Raw genomic sequence first — 18,830 nt, forward strand, 5'->3', positions numbered from 1 at the left:
AGTAAAATGAAATTGGACAAAAAAGGTCCACTGCATGAATAAGTCAGAGGAGTGACTATGCTTATGAGTTGTGATTAAAACAACACCACAATCAACTATGTTACTGTACACTACTGAAAATGTATACAGCGGCTGTGCCAGAGCGTTAGATCTAGTCCTACATTCTTGCCCCAATTACTGCACTAAACAAATAGCTGGGCTAGCAAGGAGGCAGAAAAAATGTTGAACTGGTTTCATGCCACACGCATTCATATGTTAATGGGTTAACTGCATGCCAGGAATGTTTTCTCGTGTTTGTGGGCCTGCTGGCTGTGGCTGTCACACCTATAGGCTACCTGGGCTCAAGTGTACTAGAAAAGACCTGAATAATTCACCTGTGGGAACAGGTTGTCTGGGAGGGAGGGGTGGTCAGTTACCTTGTTTCAAGTAAAAGCAACAATGAAGGCCTACACTGGGAGTGGCTCACAAAATGAAAGCTATGCAAAAGTTACAACCTATAAAAAGGAAGTCATGGAAGGTTAAGGGATTTATCATCTGTGTAAATGATTAAGTGTCAAGTTGATGCCCCCTTCTGTTACTCTCCGTGTACATTAAGACCTGTTTCCAGTCCCATTTTTCTCAGCTGAAGTGTAACTAATAGAAGATGATGTGTGGGCAGAGGGAAGAAAAGGAGCAGGGGGACGTTGAGGAGGAGAAGGGTGGCTTCGGGGGAAAGAGTACCAAGGACAGACTGGAGCAGTGACTCAGTTTAAAAAGAGAAAAGGACACCTACTACAGAGGCCAGCAGCAGGCACCTGCGAAAAACACCTTGCTCTCCACAGAGCCACACCTTATGAAAACTAAACATGGCGTTGAGTCACCGACCGAAACTCGGGTCAAAGAGCGATACAGATTGCTCATGAGCGATAACACGGGAAGAATGAGGAAAATGAAAAGGCATTAGTTTGAAAATCTTATTTCATGTAAATGTAGTCAAAAATGTTAAAGGTTACAGCTGAAAACCTCGTCTGTACAGCGACTGAGGAAATCACCTGCCGGATTTTCTGCTCCTGTCACCGCCCTGACAGGTGGTAGTCAGGTTTAAATTTATCTTCTCTTCAATTATTAAAGCTCTGAGAAAGAAATGAAAGGCAGTGTGCTGCTCACAACCAGCTGGACATTATTAAGTTTTTATAAGTGGTCATTTCTTACCGTGTTGAAGAAGTATCGACGCGACCAGGCAGAGCAGTCCGATCATTTTTGAGCAGTCATGCCAATTTCGGGCGTCATGTCTCGCCATGGTCGATTACGGTCCCCTTTATGACACCAGGCACGCAGTCTCTCCGGGAGAAATGTACAAATGGAAACCTTCAGACGCGGTTTAGTTTCTGTGTAGAAGCGCACTCACTCAAGGCGAAATAAACTTGTTTGGCTACAGGACAGGGAGGGAGTCCGACAGAGATTTCTAGTGTCAAGTGTCCCCTCACTGCGCCTTAAAGACAGAGTCTGCTAAAATTAATGGAAAAACCCTTGTGAATTCGTCCCGGCAGCGCACAGGTGAATATTTCCTCCAGCTGGTGGATGTAATGAAGTGCTCGCGCTCTCTCCACTCCAACAACTAGTTCCTCTGAGCGCGCGGTTGTCCGACTGTGTGTGACTGACTGGGTGATGTCATCAGGCTGAGAGGCGTCACAGCCCTGCTTCCCAAAAACCAATTAGGACCGGCGATGGCAGGAGGGGGGGTCTGGGAGCAACTTGTTGAAATCACCTAAAGGATTTTTCCTTCCGCAACTTGCACCGAGATGGCCTTTAAAGTGCGCAGCAGGTTGTCACTGTGATCCCTGTCGTGCGTGGAAATGATCCATAAGCGAGATTCATATCTAGGAATATCCCTATATGGCGATATTTTTCATGCTCCAACAGCTGAGAAGAATCTGCTCACTCACTCTCAATATTACCTCAAAGTAATCTTGATCAAATTGCATCCGCTACTCTAAATGCATACAATTAAATCATCAGTAATTTATATCTTTACTAATTGCAGAAAAGCGGCATTTAACCTTTAAAAACAACGTAAAGTCACTACATTATTTATCACCCGGGTCGGTCTTGATACGTGGAAACAGATGATTCTTACGCCCTCTGCTGTTCGCTTCTGCGCACACTCACCAGAGAGATTAGCTCATCTAAACTCCAGCACAGCAGATGCCAAAATCAATAAACATTCATTAATGAACGGCAAAATACAAATCCAGTGGCAGTCAGCAAAATCAAATCAAGAGGAAACAGCTTCTCATGTATCTATTTGCAGACTCGAGCAGACTCTCTTGTTGATGAGATTTTTTTTTTCCTTCTTCCACAAAATAACTTCCAATTCATTTTTGCCCTATTTTCCTCAGAGGCAGGGTGCATACTAGCATAGCGAAGGCATTATCTGGTTTAGGTCTAATCCCTATACCCAAGTGTTTTACAGCCAATGTAATTACATCTCCATAAGTCCCACAGTTTAAACCGTGCTGCTTGGTTCCTTCTGTTTTGTTCCATTTCCAGATTTCCCTCCAGTGTCACCCTCTTATTTTCAGACTGAATTTCTGAAGATGCTGATACTGATCAGAGGTCAAATTCTGCACACCAGAAGATAAAAAAAACAAAAACAAATTACCAGCTGAAATATGTTCCTCTTTTGGAGATTTGTGTCTTCAAAGAGACAGGAGGGGTTTCATTTTCTTTTCCACTCCTTGCCCACTGTAAATCCAGAGACTGTGCAAGCAGTCTGCTGTGCAAAGACAGCAGCTGTGGGTTTTAAATGCCAACGATACTTTGCATAGCCATATTTTAATTTGCAGCCGTCCTCTGGCCCTGTAGCTGAAATGTTTGAGCACCAGCACAGTCAGAGAAAAGTGTGCAGGGACCACCCGTACGACCACTGCTGCCACTAAATCCTATGCATTCATGATAGAATAAGGAGCTTTAAAGGAAACGGCCACCAAATGGAGGAGTTCATTCCTTTTCCTTCCCATACTCATCCATTTTTCATACCCATACCAAATCGACCTTCACACCTTCCACTTTCCAGCTACCACCCACTTTACTTACACAGTGCACCACCTCTTTTATTCCTCTCCACCTCACACCCCTTACACCTTCCCTTCGTTTACACTTCACTTTCCTCCTCATTCCTCCCCCCTTCTCTCCCTCCCTCTCTCCCTCTTTCCGTGTCATTCGATTTCCTTTGTCCACTCGTCCTTCACTCCTTGCTGTTATTCATCCTGTCCTCCATCCTCGTGCTCTCCGGGGGTCTGTGGCAGTGATAATGAAGCGCATAGTTAACAGATATTAGCTCATTGGCAGTGGATTCATTAGACAGAGCCAAGGCTTATGGTGATTATTTACCCATAGAGGAGGGGCCACAGGATCAGTACCATGCTCTGTGTCAGCAGCCACAGGCTTCTTTGAAGTCACACTGTCTCTGTTCCCTTGCAGCACTCTCACACTTCTCCTCTCCCCGGGTTTTCTCATTCTGTCTGAGCACCTCTCCCTCCACACTTCTCCCTCCTTGCTGCTTTCCCATTTTTTTTCTTTCCCTGTCATTAGACACCCACAATACATATCTGCGTTCTCTCCCTCTCCCTCTCTTTCACTATCTCTCTTCGCCGCCCCCATTCACCCAATGGTAATTATGGAAAAATCTGTAATAGTGCTCAGAGGAGCTGATAATACCTTTAGCTTAATTAAAGACATTTATGGGATGTAAAGACATGTAGCCTAGGGGTTGCTGTGCACCCACACTAACCCAAACTCTTTATTTCTCGCTTTTTCATCTCCCTCAATCCCTCGCTTTCTGCTATTCTTATCGTTTTCTCTGTTTCACACACACATTGTGATACACACCAGTACATGCTCATTCCTTTTGTCAGACTGGATGTTAGGGTCAGAAGTTCTGTAACTAATTACCCAGAAGTTCGGCACCAAAGTGTTGTGAAACATTGTAGGCCTACATTATGGTGTAAGGCTTGTGTGGGGTTAGGGTAGTGCCAGTATATCAGCCTCAAACACACACATACACTCACTGGTGATAATGACAGTCTTTTCCTTTCGATTATTCCAGTGTTGGCCACATCCTGTTGGGCTGAAAGATGCACAGCAAACTTGTTAACATGTCAGTCAGGGACACCAGGAAAGCGAACAATACTTGGTGTTCTGGAGTGTACTTAGAAAGGTCACAGTGTTGGAGAGACAGCTGGTGCAGTGAGAGTGTGTTTCTTTTTTCTCTTTTCTTTCAGTGTGTGATGGAGTCTGGTTTTCTTGCCGTTATTCTTGTCTCCTCTTTTGCAGTGAATTCCTCTCACTCTGCCATCACAGGTACGAAATACTTTCTGTGATATTTACAAAAATATTCCTAAACTGATCTTGCTGGGGAGTTGTTAGAGAGGAAACAGGGATGAACCTGTTTCCTCCATATTTATTGGCTTTCATGTGACCTTTAGAAAATAGGTTCACGTTTTTTAAAAGTCTGTCCTAAAACAACACGTCCATATATGAACCAAAAGGGTTGTCAGTCGATGTAATCCACAATACCTCTTCTGTGTATGATGCATTTTAAATGCATTTGAAGCTAATATGATGCTTAAAAACATAAATTAAATAGTCTTGTTCCAAAGTTAGTCTTTTTTTCTACAAAGTTCTCACTTTTTGTTTCAATATATCTGCCACAGCTCAACAAAGATATGCTGCCCAGGGAAACAGAAAGATGGCATTTGGTACAAAGGAGACTGTAACATTGGAATATACCCATTAGATTTGACTCTGACTGCTGAGACCTCATATAATCTTCAGCAAAACTCTAGAGGTCTTCTTCTACACTGAAATAGGAATGTGGATTTTGTCTCCCATCAATTACACTGAAATTGCTTTTGGAGGAGATCTATTTGTGGACAGTATGGAAAGAAGAAACAATTACAGGGACCTGTAACCATTTCAATGTATATGGGCATGTGTGTTTTAAAAGGTACAGTGTGTCGGATTTTGGAGGATATACTGGCAGAAATGGAATTTAATTTGATAAGTATGTTTCTTCGGTGTATAATCACCTGAAAATAAGAAATGTGTTTTCGTTACCTGAGAATGAGCCATTTATATCTACATCTGTCATGCAGTCCACCGTGATGCATCACCATGTTTCTACAGTAGCCCAGAACAGACAAACCAAACACTGGTTCTAGATGAGGCCATTCACATTTTTGCATTTTCACGTTGTTCTTAGTTGCTAGCAGCCCCTCTGCGACAATCAGCATCAGAGATACACTAATTTGTAATGTGAAATTTTGTGTTGTCACTGGTTTAAATCACCAGGGCTGTTTTGTTTTCAAGTGGAAGGAACCTCTGCAGACAATAATAATAATAATGCTCATGATCAGAAATAAAGTGAGCACAGCACACATTAAGTTATCAGAGAAAAAAAAAAGAGCATACATAGCGTCCTGTCTGCAACAAGCCAAACAGCGTAGGAAAAACATTGATTTGTTGCCAGTGTTTTTACCTGTTTAAATCACCTGGTCAGTTTTGGATAGTAAGAGACCTCTGTGGATAATTCAAGTCTAGATTAAAAACCTCCTGAGCAATGAACACTGAAAGAATTCTAACCGGGAGAAGTTTCAGCTGGTTGTAGTCTGTGATCCTCTGCTAGATGACACTAAATCCCTCTAAATCTTACACACTGCTCCTTCCAGACAGACTGGAAAGCATGTGAACCCATACTTCCAGAACAAGATAAAAACAGATATCAGCACTGTCGTAGAAGTGCAGAATTTTAGGGCTTTCCAAAAGACTCGCCTGAGTAACTCACCGGTTATAACGCTTGAGTTTCTGTCATCTCTTCCTCAGACTGGGAAGATGTTGTTGTGGCGAGAGAGGGCATGCCTACCACCTTGGTCTGCACTGATACAGTCAGGGGTGCCGTGGCCATTAACTGGATGGTGAAGTCACTTGGTGCGGATGATTTGAAACTGGTTCTCTCAGCCAGCGAAACTAACGAGTTCTCGGGTGGTGCTTCGAGGGCATCCATGCAGTTGAGTGACCCTAACTTTCAAGACACAGGGGTTTTTTCTCTGTCCTTAGTTCCCACAATGGAGGACATTGGTCTCTACTCATGCTTGATTAAGCAACAAGAGAGGAAACTGAAGGAGAAGATTATCCTCTTAGCCATCCTTACAGGTAGGAGAATCAACGGGTTACATGTCAGATTTGTACACCACCTGTACCCCATAGGAATGTTTCGACACTATACATCATTAGTTTGTACAGCACTCATATCTCTATATTATCTATTTAAATATTTATTCACATTAGTTTTTTATTATCATTTAAGTGAGATCTTTATACTTTTTAAAGAAATTTTACAGTCCTCTAAATCTCTCTATGAGGCCTCTTGTGAAATGTTACATAACTCTAACCAACTAATTATTTGCTTGATTGCCAAATTAATGAGAACCCATAACCAAGAAATTACTTTTGCCACACTTCATTTCCACTTCCTGCAGTGGTGAGAAGTTACAAAGTGCATTTACTCAAGTGCTGCACTTAAGTACAATTTTGAGGTTGCACTTGAGTATTTCTATTTTATGCTACATTAAATTTCAGCCACTACAGTTCAGAAGTTAATGTTTTACTTTTTACTCCACTACATTTTATTGGACAGGTTAAGTTACTTATTGCTCCGTGGATTAATATTTTACATCCAAACCACATGACCATCTTATAAAAGCTAAAACCTACGCAGCTCTTAACATGTTATTTCATCACCGATGACAATCCATCAATAGACTTAATTTTTTAACATGAAACTCTTGCTGGAAACATGGAAAGATGGTCTTTTTTTTATATAAAACTGGGCTGTATATGCAGTACAAAGACACAAATACCTCTGGAAATGGTGAAGAAAAGGGCTGTCGCATTTGCTTTTGCTCAAGAGGTACAAAACCTAGTGCACTACACTGTCCTGGACCAATAAATGCTACTGTGTGTGGGTGACGTAATCCAAGCTTGGATGTTTTTGCCACAGGAAACAATATGGCAGCCAGTTCATAACAAGCTGTGCATTCCAATACCCATACTACCATACTTTATAGTATGCCAGAAAGAAAATTCAGTATGTCCCAACACAAAGTAGGTGAAATGCAGTATGCCTAAAATACCAGGATGTTCTACTACATCTGGTCACATTTTGCAGTATGTAAGAGAGCATGCTTTTCTGGCTATTCTGACCCACCATCCTCTGTGTAGTGGGTAATTCCTCATGTCGACTGAGCCTCAAACAGATGTCGGCTTGAAAGCGGATTGACAGCTGTCAGAAGTCCCAATGACGGATGACAGGACATACAAGTGACTGATGACCAGTCAAATAGTAATAATGGGAATATTGATTGTTTAAGTGAACAAAATAATCAGAAATGTTGCAAACAACAAAAGGATATAACTATGAAAATAACAACGGCAGAGATCTGCAAATGTAATTTCACTGTCACAAATCTGTGCAGTCATAACTTTAATGTTGAAGTACATACATTGCAAAGTAACAACAGCAGAGCCCCTCAGGTTGATCTCCACCTCTGGCGAAGTCGCTGAGTGATGTTAATTTATCTCCAAGGAAATGGGTATAAAAGCAAGAGGGTCAAAGTTCAGGGTGTCATGCAATGAGACAGTAGTATGTCTCTATTGTGTGCATACTGCATGCAACAGTACATACTTTTTAAGGGCAGCTGAAGCACCTACTAAAACTAAAAAGAAAAAGTATGTGATTTGGAACACACCCAAACAGTCTGGATGTAAGCTAAAATATGTTTCTGAAAACATTTGAGGCGAGAAAACGACGACGCAGAAACAGAATCTTGGTTCATATTTTATCAGCATTGCTTAGTTTTACATTTGGGCTCAGTATTTTCTGTTTAAATAATACAGGAAACAGTATGGCACCCACCCAACGGTGCACTAAAACATGTTTCTTAAGACATTTCAGATGACAAATAGGCAATATAGAAACAGAATCTTGGTTTATATTTTATTCAGAACTGCTTAGTTTTATCATTTAAACTAAAAAGAGTTTGGTCTGCATTTGAGAGAACAGGGGTAGGTCTTTCTCTTGATCTGCGTCTTTACTCTTTGTGTAGGTACAATCTGTAGTTTACACAACCACCATAGAGCCAATAAAAATCTGCCTTGAGCTGAGAAATGAGCAGGGAGATCTCAGTACTGGTCAGATGGAGGAAAGTTCACCACAGCTCATTTACACATATTACCCACACTGTAATGAAACAGAGCTGGTTGAAAATCTGCATAGTATCTCTTAAAAGGGTCTGTTGTGCATAGTGAGCACTTTTACTTTTTCTACTTTAAGTATATTTTGCTGGTGATCCTGATCTGCTTCTACAAAAATAAAAATGTTGAACATTTACTTGTGATGGAATACTTACATTGTGGTATTGCAACTTTTACTGAGTAAAACATTTTAAAATCTCTTCCACCCCTCCCTCATCTCCAGTGACGGTTGTCCCTGCTGCACCCATTCCTCAGCAAAGCACCCTGCGGCTGATTGCTTGTGTTAATCCTCCCTCTGCCGTCAAAAAGATCACCTGGGCAGCACCTGGCAGCATTCCCATAAAGAGCGAGAAGAAGCCAAACACAGGCACAGTGGCCAAACTGCCACAGGTCCAGAACAGTGACAATGGGGCTTATGTTTGTATGGTTCACCCTTGGGGTAACAGCAGCAGCGCTCTTTTCCCCTTCAACGTGGAGGTGACTGTTGATGGTGAGACTGATTTGAGAGAGAGAAAAGCAAAAGCATTGAGGAATTGAGTGCATTTATTGTAGCTTTTGTTGATGGTATGAGTGGGCATCAGTGCTTGAAACTCTAGCAGCAGCATTATTTATTTAAGCATCCTGTAGCTACATTTCTTCAAAGTATTTACTTTTATAGACCAGTTTCAAGCTTCAAAAGTCTACTGTAGATCTGCACTAAAATTCAGCCAGTCCTCCTGTGAATATTATAGTTGCTACATTTATGTATTATTCATTATTTGCTTTTTGCCCCCACTCCCCCACCCCCTTGCTCCCCTTCTCTCCACAGCTGACAATGTGGCCTCATTCACCAATATAACACATGGTGAGTGACTTTGTAACACAAGCAGTCTCAAAGTCCTGTGTCAGCAGCTTGCTAATCAGGCAGAGCAGAATGCAAGACCAACTGAGGAAGTAACTCTCAGCATATAAGAACGTAATCCCCATTGTTGTAGGAATTTTCCTCCTATCTCCATTTCCCTACTCTCTTACTATTCTGTTTACTCTATCTGTCTTCACCTCACTCTTCATTCGCTCTCTTTTCATTCTGAATTCCCTGTCTATATGTCTGCTTGCACTGTTATGTCTTCATATCCGTCTTTCTCACTGTCTCATCCATTTTATCATTCTGGTTTCTCTTGTCTGTCTTCTCCCCTCCTTGCCTGCAGAAAGCGAAGTCTCCACTGCCACTCAGGCTCAGACACCTTTCCTCATGACCTGTCCTGGTGTCGTGGGAGACTTCGTCAGGCTGCACTGGCTACCTCCAGACAGGAAGAGGGCCACTGATATGAAGTTGGTGTACGAGTACGACCGCTGGAGGGATTCCACCATTTTAACAGCGCACAGCAAGAAACTCATGCTTGCCGGCCCACCCTACAACGCAGAGGCTGGGAGCTTCGCCTTTCTGCTCACTCCTGGGTTGCAAGATGGAGGCCTCTATGTCTGTGACGTGTTCCAAAATGACAACGCCTTCAGCAACAGGGTCACGCTGAGCGTGCTGAAAGGTACGGAACACGGTCAGGAGGAGGAGAAAGACAAGGAGGAGGTGGATTAGGAGGAACAAAATAAAGGGCAGGGATGGATTTATGAGACAAGTGGTGTCACTTTTATAATAACCTTGTGTATTTGTGTTAAATGACATAACATTTTGTGGCTGCTGTTATGCAAAGCAGCTGTGATGAAAGGGGTTGACAAATCAAAGGGAAAACCAACATAAAATGTCTTAGTAAGGTGCTGAGCCATCAGGAGCCTCCAGAGCAGCTTTTATGCTTCAAGTCTTTTGCTGGAGAGATTGAACATCACTCTTCCAACAGATTATCTCTCATGTGATGTTTGAATCATGAAATATTCCATAGGTGTTTGTCTGGGTTGACATATGGTGACTGTGACAGCCACAAGATGTGACTAACTAACAGCATTATCATACTCATCAAATCATTTAGTGACCAGTCATGAGCTGGTTGGAGGCATCTGTATTTGTAAAGTTTCTCCACAGTTTTATTTATTTATATTTTTTTTTATATTTTTTATATTTGTTACTTATCTATACTTTATCTAAAGGAATATATTGAAAGTTTGGATAAAAATCTTATTTGCTATCTCACCGAGTGTTAGATAAGCAGACGGATACCTCTCTCATGTCTGTGCTGTAAGAATGGAGTTGGAATCAGGAAGTAATTAGCTTAGCTTAGAGAGAGGAAGAGTTGGATTCTGCCGGAGCAAATTAGTTTGTAATCAGAAGTGTTTATAGTTGCTCAGAACGCTGACACAAAAGCTGTCATAAGTTGAGTTTACAGCCAAATGTAACGCAAATTTTAACTGAATTTTCAGAAAATCTGCAACAGAAAATGAGATAAGCAGTAGGTGAACTAATTCTCCAGTCAGGTGCCTCTGCAGAGGAGGGCACAACGAGATGATGTAGTTAAAAGAGCGCCAGTCAGACCTCGAATTATTAAAAAACAATGGATGTATAATAACAGAGGGCACACTGGACAATGGATAATATCACAGCTACGTGCTCTTGGTGGAGTTCTGTGTGCATAGCGCGGTAAAAGCCATCCAAAGACGATGAGGAGGATTTGCAGTAGCCTTTGCAATGACAACATGACTGTACATCATCAGTCAGTTTCCATTGCACTTAGTCACACTTACCTCATGAGCACCAACTTTTCCACCTCCCTCAAGCTTAAAAACTTTTTGCCATATCTCAATTTTTTTACAATTTCCGGCATTTCCTCTTAGGTTTTTTATGCCCAAATTGAAAATGCGCATAAAAATAGGTGGTTGAAAACGCACCTACAGAGAGGGCGAGATGTGATATCGTTTAATTACGGGGATGGGGCATATTTTAAGGCAATCTCTTCTGCGGGGCATCCGTGGTGTTGAACTCATGAAGACACATGAAAAGTGAAGGAAATAATTGGGCCAACAATGAAAAAAGAGAGAGAGAATTCAAATCCTGGCTTCTCTCTCCCGTCCGCACAGCAGGCAAATCACAAAATTGTAGGTTTCTGAAAGTTGCACAATTGGTGGAACACTGACTCTCTGTTGGTTGCCTGGCAACCTCACTGTGACAACAAGACTCCAAAAGTCACTTTATCCTCCTTAGACATAACATGCTCCCAATTTTTTGCATTTCTGCTTGTGTGTGGATTAACACATGAGACATAACTGAGGAGTGACATCTGTACACTGGGCCATGCCAGGCGAGCTGTTTCCCACTGCTTCCAGTCTTTATGCTAAGCTAAGCTAAGCTAATTGCCCTCTGGCTCCAGCTCCAGACTTGGTATGCATGTAGATATGAGAGTGACTGTTAAATTAGTCTTTATAATCTGAGCAGTGTACAAGAAAGTGCCAAAATAAGCAGCAGAAGGTGACACGGTGAATACAGAAACCTCTCTATAGAAGCATTTACTCTGCTGATGTGCCCTTAACCCTCAACCTACCAACATATTTAACATACAAGGACTACTGACAAGAATAAACTACTGTTAAGACACAACCATCATGGGAAAATGTAAAACATATATACTTTTCTTCACCTAAGTATAAGTATTTGGTATATTTTAGTTTTCAGTAAGTTCAAGTAAACATGATTTGTGTTACAGTATATACACCACCAAAAAAGAATTGTAATAAACCCACAGTCATTCAAACTTCTTTGTGTTTCGCTACAAAAGTAGACAGAGACATTGGTTTCAGTGTGACCCTCTGTCAAAATAAAGGCTAAATTAGTGTAATTCAAGTTTTGAATTTCCAATTTGTACATGAAAAATGAATGGTGTTTAAATAGAACTGTGAACACATGCTACAGGCAGTTATAGTACAAGATTTGGTTCATGCTCTGCTCAAGGCATACTGGCAGGTGACAGGAGGAGCAAACATTCGCTACCTTGCTGTCTGTTTTGGGAGCAAAGGGAACACCTTTTTACAAGTAGATTTTGCAGGAGAATATTTTTCTTGAATTGATCAGTTGAATTTAATAGTCAGAATAGTCATTCTATAATGAAATGATCATCATGCTGCTTTAGAGAAGAGCAGTGTTTAGGGTCATCGACAGAGCACATGAGGAAATCTGTGTCTGCTGCATCAAAAGTCCCATCTGTTAAGGTGAATTTTGAGATTTTTGGCTATTTTGCATTCATAACATGTCTTCTTTCAGACTAATGGGAGGAATATGTCCTGCAAACTGCATTGGCTGCCTTTGACTGGCACCCAACACACTGGTACTTTTAAAAAGTACTAATTTAAACAGAGGCAGAAAACAATGATATAAAATCATTAGAAACAAATTAATTGACAAAGTTGTTATAAATTTTGATGATAGAACAAAGCATCTGTGAGATATGACAAAAAGTATACCTCTAGGGTCTGCGGTACTCCAGTTGGTAGAATGAGGGTTAAGCAAGATAGCTCCCAGTGTATTATTCTCACAGATCATACACTGAGGAATAAGCACGATTTTAAGCAAATTTCCTACAGCTATTAGTAAAATGTGACATTATTAAATGCGAACATTTACAATATTGCTCATGAAAAGGAACATTTGCTGGATTCATAAATTTAAAGAGGAACACCTGTTGATTTTAATGTGAGAGCCTTGAGGAGGTTTCAACCTTTGCATAGTACATTTGCACCCACACAGGCATAACCCAACACACACACATGCACGTACAATGCCCTGTCATGGAGGCCTTGGAAGACTTTACTAATCACAGTCCCACTGGCATCCATCACAGCCGCCCAGACATGACCAGCCAATCCGTCACTGTCACTGTCACCCTGCTTCACGCATCTGCATCCCTCATACACACACACGTACACATCCACCCACACACTAATCATGTGACGCATATATTTTTACCCCACCTCATTATAAGTATCATTATGTATGATTATACCTGCTGCCCTCCCACCAAGGCTGTATGTGGCCCACACTGATCACACTAATCAAGGCTGAAATGTGCGTGTTTTTATGTGTGTGTGTGTGTGTGTGTTGGGGGGGGTCTGTGGAGCTTGATTACACCCAGATGGATCCTCATTTCACTTTGATGAGACACTAAGCATCAGTCACAGTCAACCAATGCATTAGCAGCAAATCACTTTAATGAATATATATTATTTTGACCCCTCTCTGAATTGTTCTTTGTTTTTCATATCACTCTCCCCTCACCCAATTACTCTCTGTCTGTCCTTGGCCTTTTCTATATTCACACACTACCCTTTAACTCACTTTCTCGTCCTGCCTCTCTCCTTTCACTTCCCTCCCGCCTGTCTTTTTCACTTACTCATCCTTCCTTCGATTTCTTTTCATTTGTTTCATGCGTCTGTAACATTTTCTCTCCCTTATCCTCCTACACTCCTCTTCCCTCCCCCTTGCCGCTCTGCATCACATCCACAGTTAAAATCAGCTATTCCTCCTCAAAGCTGGAATTGGGGTGCCTGTACTCAGAGCGGTCTCAGGTCCAAAGTGCTGTTTGGAAGTACCAGAATAAGAGTCACCGGCTAGAGTTGTTTAGCAACCGCCCTGGCAGCATTACCACCACTCTGGCCTTACCCATCACCCCTGACACAGCTGGGAACTACACCTGCATCCTACGGCTGAAAAATGGCCGGACCGTCTGGGCAACGCAAGCTGTCACACTGCCCCATGAAGCTGAGAAGGATGGTATGGTATAACAAAGACTGGTCTGTTTGCTGATTTTCTATATCAACACTATACTACTTTATTTGCACATGATTCCTGGCAGACTTCCTGTCAGCTCAGTGGAGATAATGAACCATGAATGTGGAAGATTCTCGAATATGTGCTCTGTGAAGCGTTCTGCGGTGAATTCAAGCCAACCACAGGTCAATTCATCTGCCAGAAAGCCCACGGTTTACGAAAGGAAAAAGCTTCTGACAGATACCATATGTTATGCTTTCTTAATGCAGTTGAAAAGGTCACAGGTCAAGACTTCTGTAAGGTTGTGATTTGCAGATAATATCCAGCAGGAATAACTCGGTCCATTTACGTGCCCATTTTTATGAGAAATCCACCACAGTTGTAAAACTCAGCTTTTTTTCTGAAATATAAAACTTAAAGGCTATCGTTTTTCTCATCACACTCACCCAGCTGATATGCGAATATAAGAAGACAGGACCTTAGGACATCTCTCCCCGCAAAAACTAAATTATTCAGGCTTATTGTATTGGTGGCTGTGGGGGAGCACAGGAGGATGTGACAGTTGAATGGATCCCTCAGCAGAGATGAGTTCACTCCCCATACCCCAATACATCACTTGGGTTGAGGGGCCCAGAGCTCATCACGATGCATGCTGATGGTAAGGCTATAAGAGTAATGGAAATGGAGGAAAGAGTGAGAAGGTGATAAAGATAGGAGCTGCAAGATTTCGCCTGATTGGAGAGGTTGGATCAGAAAAAAAATATATAGTCGGGGCTGAATTTGTCCAGTGGAACATGAGGAATTTTATACTGAGCAGAGTGAGAAGTTCAGATAATGTGAGTGTTGGATGACCTACATTTACACTGCTGAAAAGTGACAGGTTGCACAAATGCTGCAATAATGCAAGATAGCTCCAAAATTCTTGGTTATTAATGAATAGTATGACAATAAGCAGTGACAGTTAAATGCTTATAAATAGTTCTAATGAGGAGGCATCCAGAGATAGTGAGATCTGGCACAGGGCTGGCTCTAAGAACAAACTGAAACAACTTTTTAGTTCACTGAAAATGGCCAAATAACCAATACAACAAGTGATGTATAAACACACACACACACACACACACACATATACATATAGATATATATATATAATTTGGAGATATATTATGCGCTGTAAGCCAAATCTAAAAATATAGTGCCTGTTGTAGAAGTAAAAAAAAATCCTGAATAATAGAAATCCTTTCAGCAGTGGCACAGTTCAGAGAATGCAAAATGGAAGCAATCATTGTGCTCTGCAGCACATAAAATACTTCAAATGTCAGGGATGTTCTGCAATCATTTGCTATCCTGAGTTGGCCCATCATTTGCAAAGCATTCAAGCAGTTCTTTGGTCTGCCTTCTATCAGCCACCCTCCTCTACAATCGCACTGATATAATTCACCCCTTACGTCATTTGAGATGAAATAAACGAGGTAGGGAAGAAGTGCCAAATTAAAGGAAAGGAGAAGGTGAGATAGAGAAAGATGAGAAAAAAGGTGGAGAGAGTGACGAAAAGAGAGAAAGAAAAGATGCCGTGAGAAACTGGGAGCATTTATGCCGTACTTCGCTGCACTCAATTACCATAATTCATGCGTTAAAGCTGGCACAGAGAACAGTGCAGGTCAGTCTTGGGGTCAGTGCTCACTACAGTATTCCATTAGCAACCTCGACACATATTCACCAATCAATTACACCTCACACAGCACATAATGATTGATCATTTTGAAGCCGGCTTAAAGCAGTGACACCAGTGCTGTGAGGTGAAGCATTTAACAAACAAAATCTGACGAGCTGTCTGAGTGAACTTTACTTTTGCCAGGTTTCTGTCCATCAGACAACCTCAAATTCCACACAGAGACACTGTATGATTTGTTTGGACTTTGTGTATTTTTGTAGTTCTGGAGTAACTTTTTCTATTTATCAGGTTTCTCTTTTGAAATCCAAAGATATCTGACAGATGTGATCACTTTGTGCTCCATGAACAGTGAGCAGGCGGTGACACAACACTTGCTCAGGTACACTAAATTACAGCAGTCTCTGTGGAAACGAGCACCTCCCTCCTGCTTCTCGTGTCGCCCCGTGGCTGTGTTTTGCAAGGCTGATGTCATCCTCATTATGCAAACAAACCTGACAAGTTTGATAGCAAGCATGAGCTATTCTAACACAATTTGAATACAGTGAGCAAATGGTTTGCTTATGTAATGTTTGTGATAATCAGGCCCACGCTTTCTATCCACCTGTTTACCGACGCTGCATTGACAGGGTTTAGCTGAAAGACAGATATTTACATTGTTTGTCAGTTTGCCTGGAGGCAGTTTGTTGCAAGGTTCAGATGTCAAAGACAGTGTGCATGGAAAAGCCTCTCCTGGCATTCCCCACACTACACACATAACTACATACATATTTAGATAACAAGTGAGGGAATAGGATTTGCAAAACTCAAACTACTTGGTATGGAAGTGGCATTTTGGAGGTTTTGTGTAGCCTAATGATCTGACAGCATCTGGTCTCTTTGATACTGGTGCTTTTCTTTTTCCCATCCACATTTCAAATTGACAGCGTTTACTGTCCAGACTGAGGGTCTGTCAGATCGATGTCTACCCAGCTGTCGTGCAGACTATTCACCCTGTATGACAGAGCCTGAATTTTTTCGCCCTCTTCCTCTGCACCCATTGTCTGTGACTGACAGCAGCATGATGCAAATGCATGTAACATGTTCAGGAAGTCTCAACATATCTTTAAATCCATAGCTTGAAGTGTGGAGAAAAAGGTGGCCCCCTCTTAACTTGAACAAAAGAGCAAAGTGGAGAACAAATGACTTCTCCTCATGTCATTTAACCAGACATGCTCATAGCTCCACAAGTTATATATTAACACCGTGCTTGGAAACATTTGTGTTTTTTTTTTTTACTCTGTCTCACTTTTTTTTTTTATTTAGTCAAGATCGACACCCCCTCCCTGCTCCCTCCTCTCTCTGCTTTATTACTCCTGGTGCCCCTGGTTGCTGCGGCTGTCTGTGTGTTGCTATGGAGACAGAAACACATTTCTGATCGCGGTGAGTCTTCCGGCGTTTTCTTTTTTTTTTGACAGCTTTTCATGTTCTGTCCATCTTTGGCCCCTGCCGGCTGCCACTGAGTGATGCGGGCCGTGACATCCTCTGGGGTTGTTGTAATGAATCTGCCCCCATGTCCCTCCCTTCCCTGTGCATTTGTGTGTGTCAGACTGTACTGGTAACTATCTCTCTGTTCTCAGGTATTGAGCAGTCCCTGTCTGTCCACTCGGGTGAAGCAGAGAACATCTATGAGAATCCTGAGGATGTCAGACAGGTGACGCATTCAGACGTTTTCCAAAACTAAAACACCCATGGATGAATTTCCTTGCTCTTTTTGCCCTCATCTTCCCCTCTAGTATTTAGCATTCCTTCTCTTCTCTTTATGTTACTCCCACCCTCCCCTCTCCTATCTTGTCTCTGTTGTACACTTTTTTTTGCTTTCCTCCTCTAATTCTGTTTTCCCCCTGATTTCCACTATCCTTCCTTTTCTGTCACTTGTTGTTCATTAAACCTGTTTTCTCTGCTCTCTTCCCTTCCCAACAGGCTCCCCCCCAGGGCTCAGTCTACATGGTGAGTTATTGTGTCGTCCCCCTGCGCACACACTCAAAGGCATGGTGCATGTGTGTGTTTGTGAGGAGTTGTGACACACGCATCCACGAATGCATGCAGACTCTCACTCTATTGCCTCCTCCCTAAGCTGTCAGCAGATGTGTCTTCCCTCACACTTGCAGTCCTCTCCTCCAATCTGTCAGCCCTCTCTCAGATAAACCCATTGCCTATCAACTGTCACCCTTACATTAGTGGTATTAACAAATCAATCTCATTACACAGGGTACAGAGGGACATAAATCTGGCCTCAGTACCATGAGACTCTCTTTTTATCCTCCTCTTCACTGTTCCACTCTTCCCCTGCCTCCCTTCCCCCTTTCCCTCTTTATGCCAGGATCTGAAGCCAAGAGGAGAGGATGATGTCTATAAGGAACTCGAGCGGTAAGCAAAAAGCCTTGCATCACCTGTGTGTGCTTTTGTATGTTGAACTGTAGTGTGTGTATGTGTGTGTGTGTGTGTGTGTGTGTGTGTGTGTGTGTGTGTGTGTGTGTGTGTGTGTGTGTACTGTCACTCATCTGCCCCTCACACTCCTCTCACACTCACCAATCATGCTGGCCTGAACATCACTCTGACACTGTGGCATAATATCACGCCATGCGCTGACAGGCAGCGCTCCTTCGCCCGTGTGTTGTTTCTGCGTGGGCTGTCTGTATTTGTGTTTAAGGAAGAATAAAAGAGACTGGGGGACGAGAGATTTTTGTGCGAGTTTGTCTTTGTGCTCTGTTTTCAGATACTAACAGTGTCAGAGCTGATCACCTACCCACATCTCATCCTCATCCAGCTGTCACATCCGCTCAGTTCCCAGCTGCAGCAGAAGGCCTTTATAAACAAAAGTAACAACTGAATGTCAGAGTTGGGATTTGAAGAAAAACTTCAATGCTTCAGGGAGATGCAGCTCAATTGTTTGAATGCTTTTTTTGTATTCTATGCTATCCCTCTTTACAGGTACTTTATTACTGATTTGCTTTGTAGTGGAGAGGATTCACACAAGAGTGTAAAATGTATCTCAAATGTGTTAAGGTTAATGTTATATTGTCTCTTATGTACTTAAACATTAGGTACTGTGCCAGTTGTCTTGTATTTCTATTGATATATGTATTTAAGTGTAGTATTTCTAAATAAATATGTTGTCTGTTATGATGCTTGTCTCCAGTA

At 42.0% G+C, this 18,830-nt stretch overlaps 2 protein-coding genes across 5 annotated transcripts in view; one reads left to right on the plus strand and one right to left on the minus strand.

The window, feature by feature from the left end:
* si:ch73-22o12.1 (nectin-2) overlaps nt 1–1,624 on the minus strand; it is a 93,505-nt gene extending 91,881 nt beyond the window's left edge. For both annotated transcript variants that reach the window (XM_050047423.1, XM_050047422.1), the window contains exon 1: nt 1,192–1,624. In XM_050047423.1, the coding sequence (XP_049903380.1) occupies nt 1,192–1,279 (88 nt within the window). In that variant the 5' untranslated portion in view covers nt 1,280–1,624. The remainder of the gene's footprint in view (nt 1–1,191) is intronic.
* Nucleotides 1,625–4,164: 2,540 nt separating this feature from the next.
* On the plus strand, nt 4,165–18,810 carry g6fl (g6f-like). Of its 3 annotated transcripts, none has more exons than XM_050047426.1 (11): nt 4,168–4,341; nt 6,097–6,192; nt 8,516–8,782; nt 9,101–9,136; nt 9,480–9,815; nt 13,712–13,978; nt 16,953–17,069; nt 17,267–17,340; nt 17,610–17,636; nt 18,010–18,056; nt 18,406–18,810. In XM_050047426.1, the coding sequence occupies exons 1-11, from the start codon at nt 4,269–4,271 to the stop codon at nt 18,410–18,412; spliced, it is 1,347 nt and encodes a 448-aa protein (XP_049903383.1). In that variant the 5' UTR covers nt 4,168–4,268; the 3' UTR covers nt 18,413–18,810. The 3 variants fall into 3 exon arrangements, with proteins under 3 accessions (XP_049903384.1, XP_049903383.1, XP_049903381.1); XM_050047424.1 differs by having other exon boundaries at nt 4,169–4,341; nt 5,863–6,192; XM_050047427.1 differs by lacking the exon at nt 13,712–13,978 and having other exon boundaries at nt 4,165–4,341; nt 5,863–6,192.
* The last annotated feature ends 20 nt before the right edge of the window (nt 18,811–18,830 follow it).

This window comes from Epinephelus moara, chromosome 6 (genome assembly GCF_006386435.1).
Source record: "Epinephelus moara isolate mb chromosome 6, YSFRI_EMoa_1.0, whole genome shotgun sequence".
In the NCBI taxonomy this organism is placed as follows: Eukaryota; Metazoa; Chordata; class Actinopteri; order Perciformes; family Serranidae; genus Epinephelus; species Epinephelus moara.

Bases quoted from the DNA above. Each gene is read 5' to 3' on its own strand.
- g6fl (XM_050047424.1), top strand. From the start codon at position 4,269: ATGGAGTCTGGTTTTCTTGCCGTTATTCTTGTCTCCTCTTTTGCAGTG. The intron at 9,816-13,711 runs GTACGGAACACG...TCACATCCACAG, and splicing joins CACGCTGAGCGTGCTGAAAG to TTAAAATCAGCTATTCCTCC. The intron at 17,341-17,609 runs GTGACGCATTCA...CCTTCCCAACAG, and splicing joins ATCCTGAGGATGTCAGACAG to GCTCCCCCCCAGGGCTCAGT.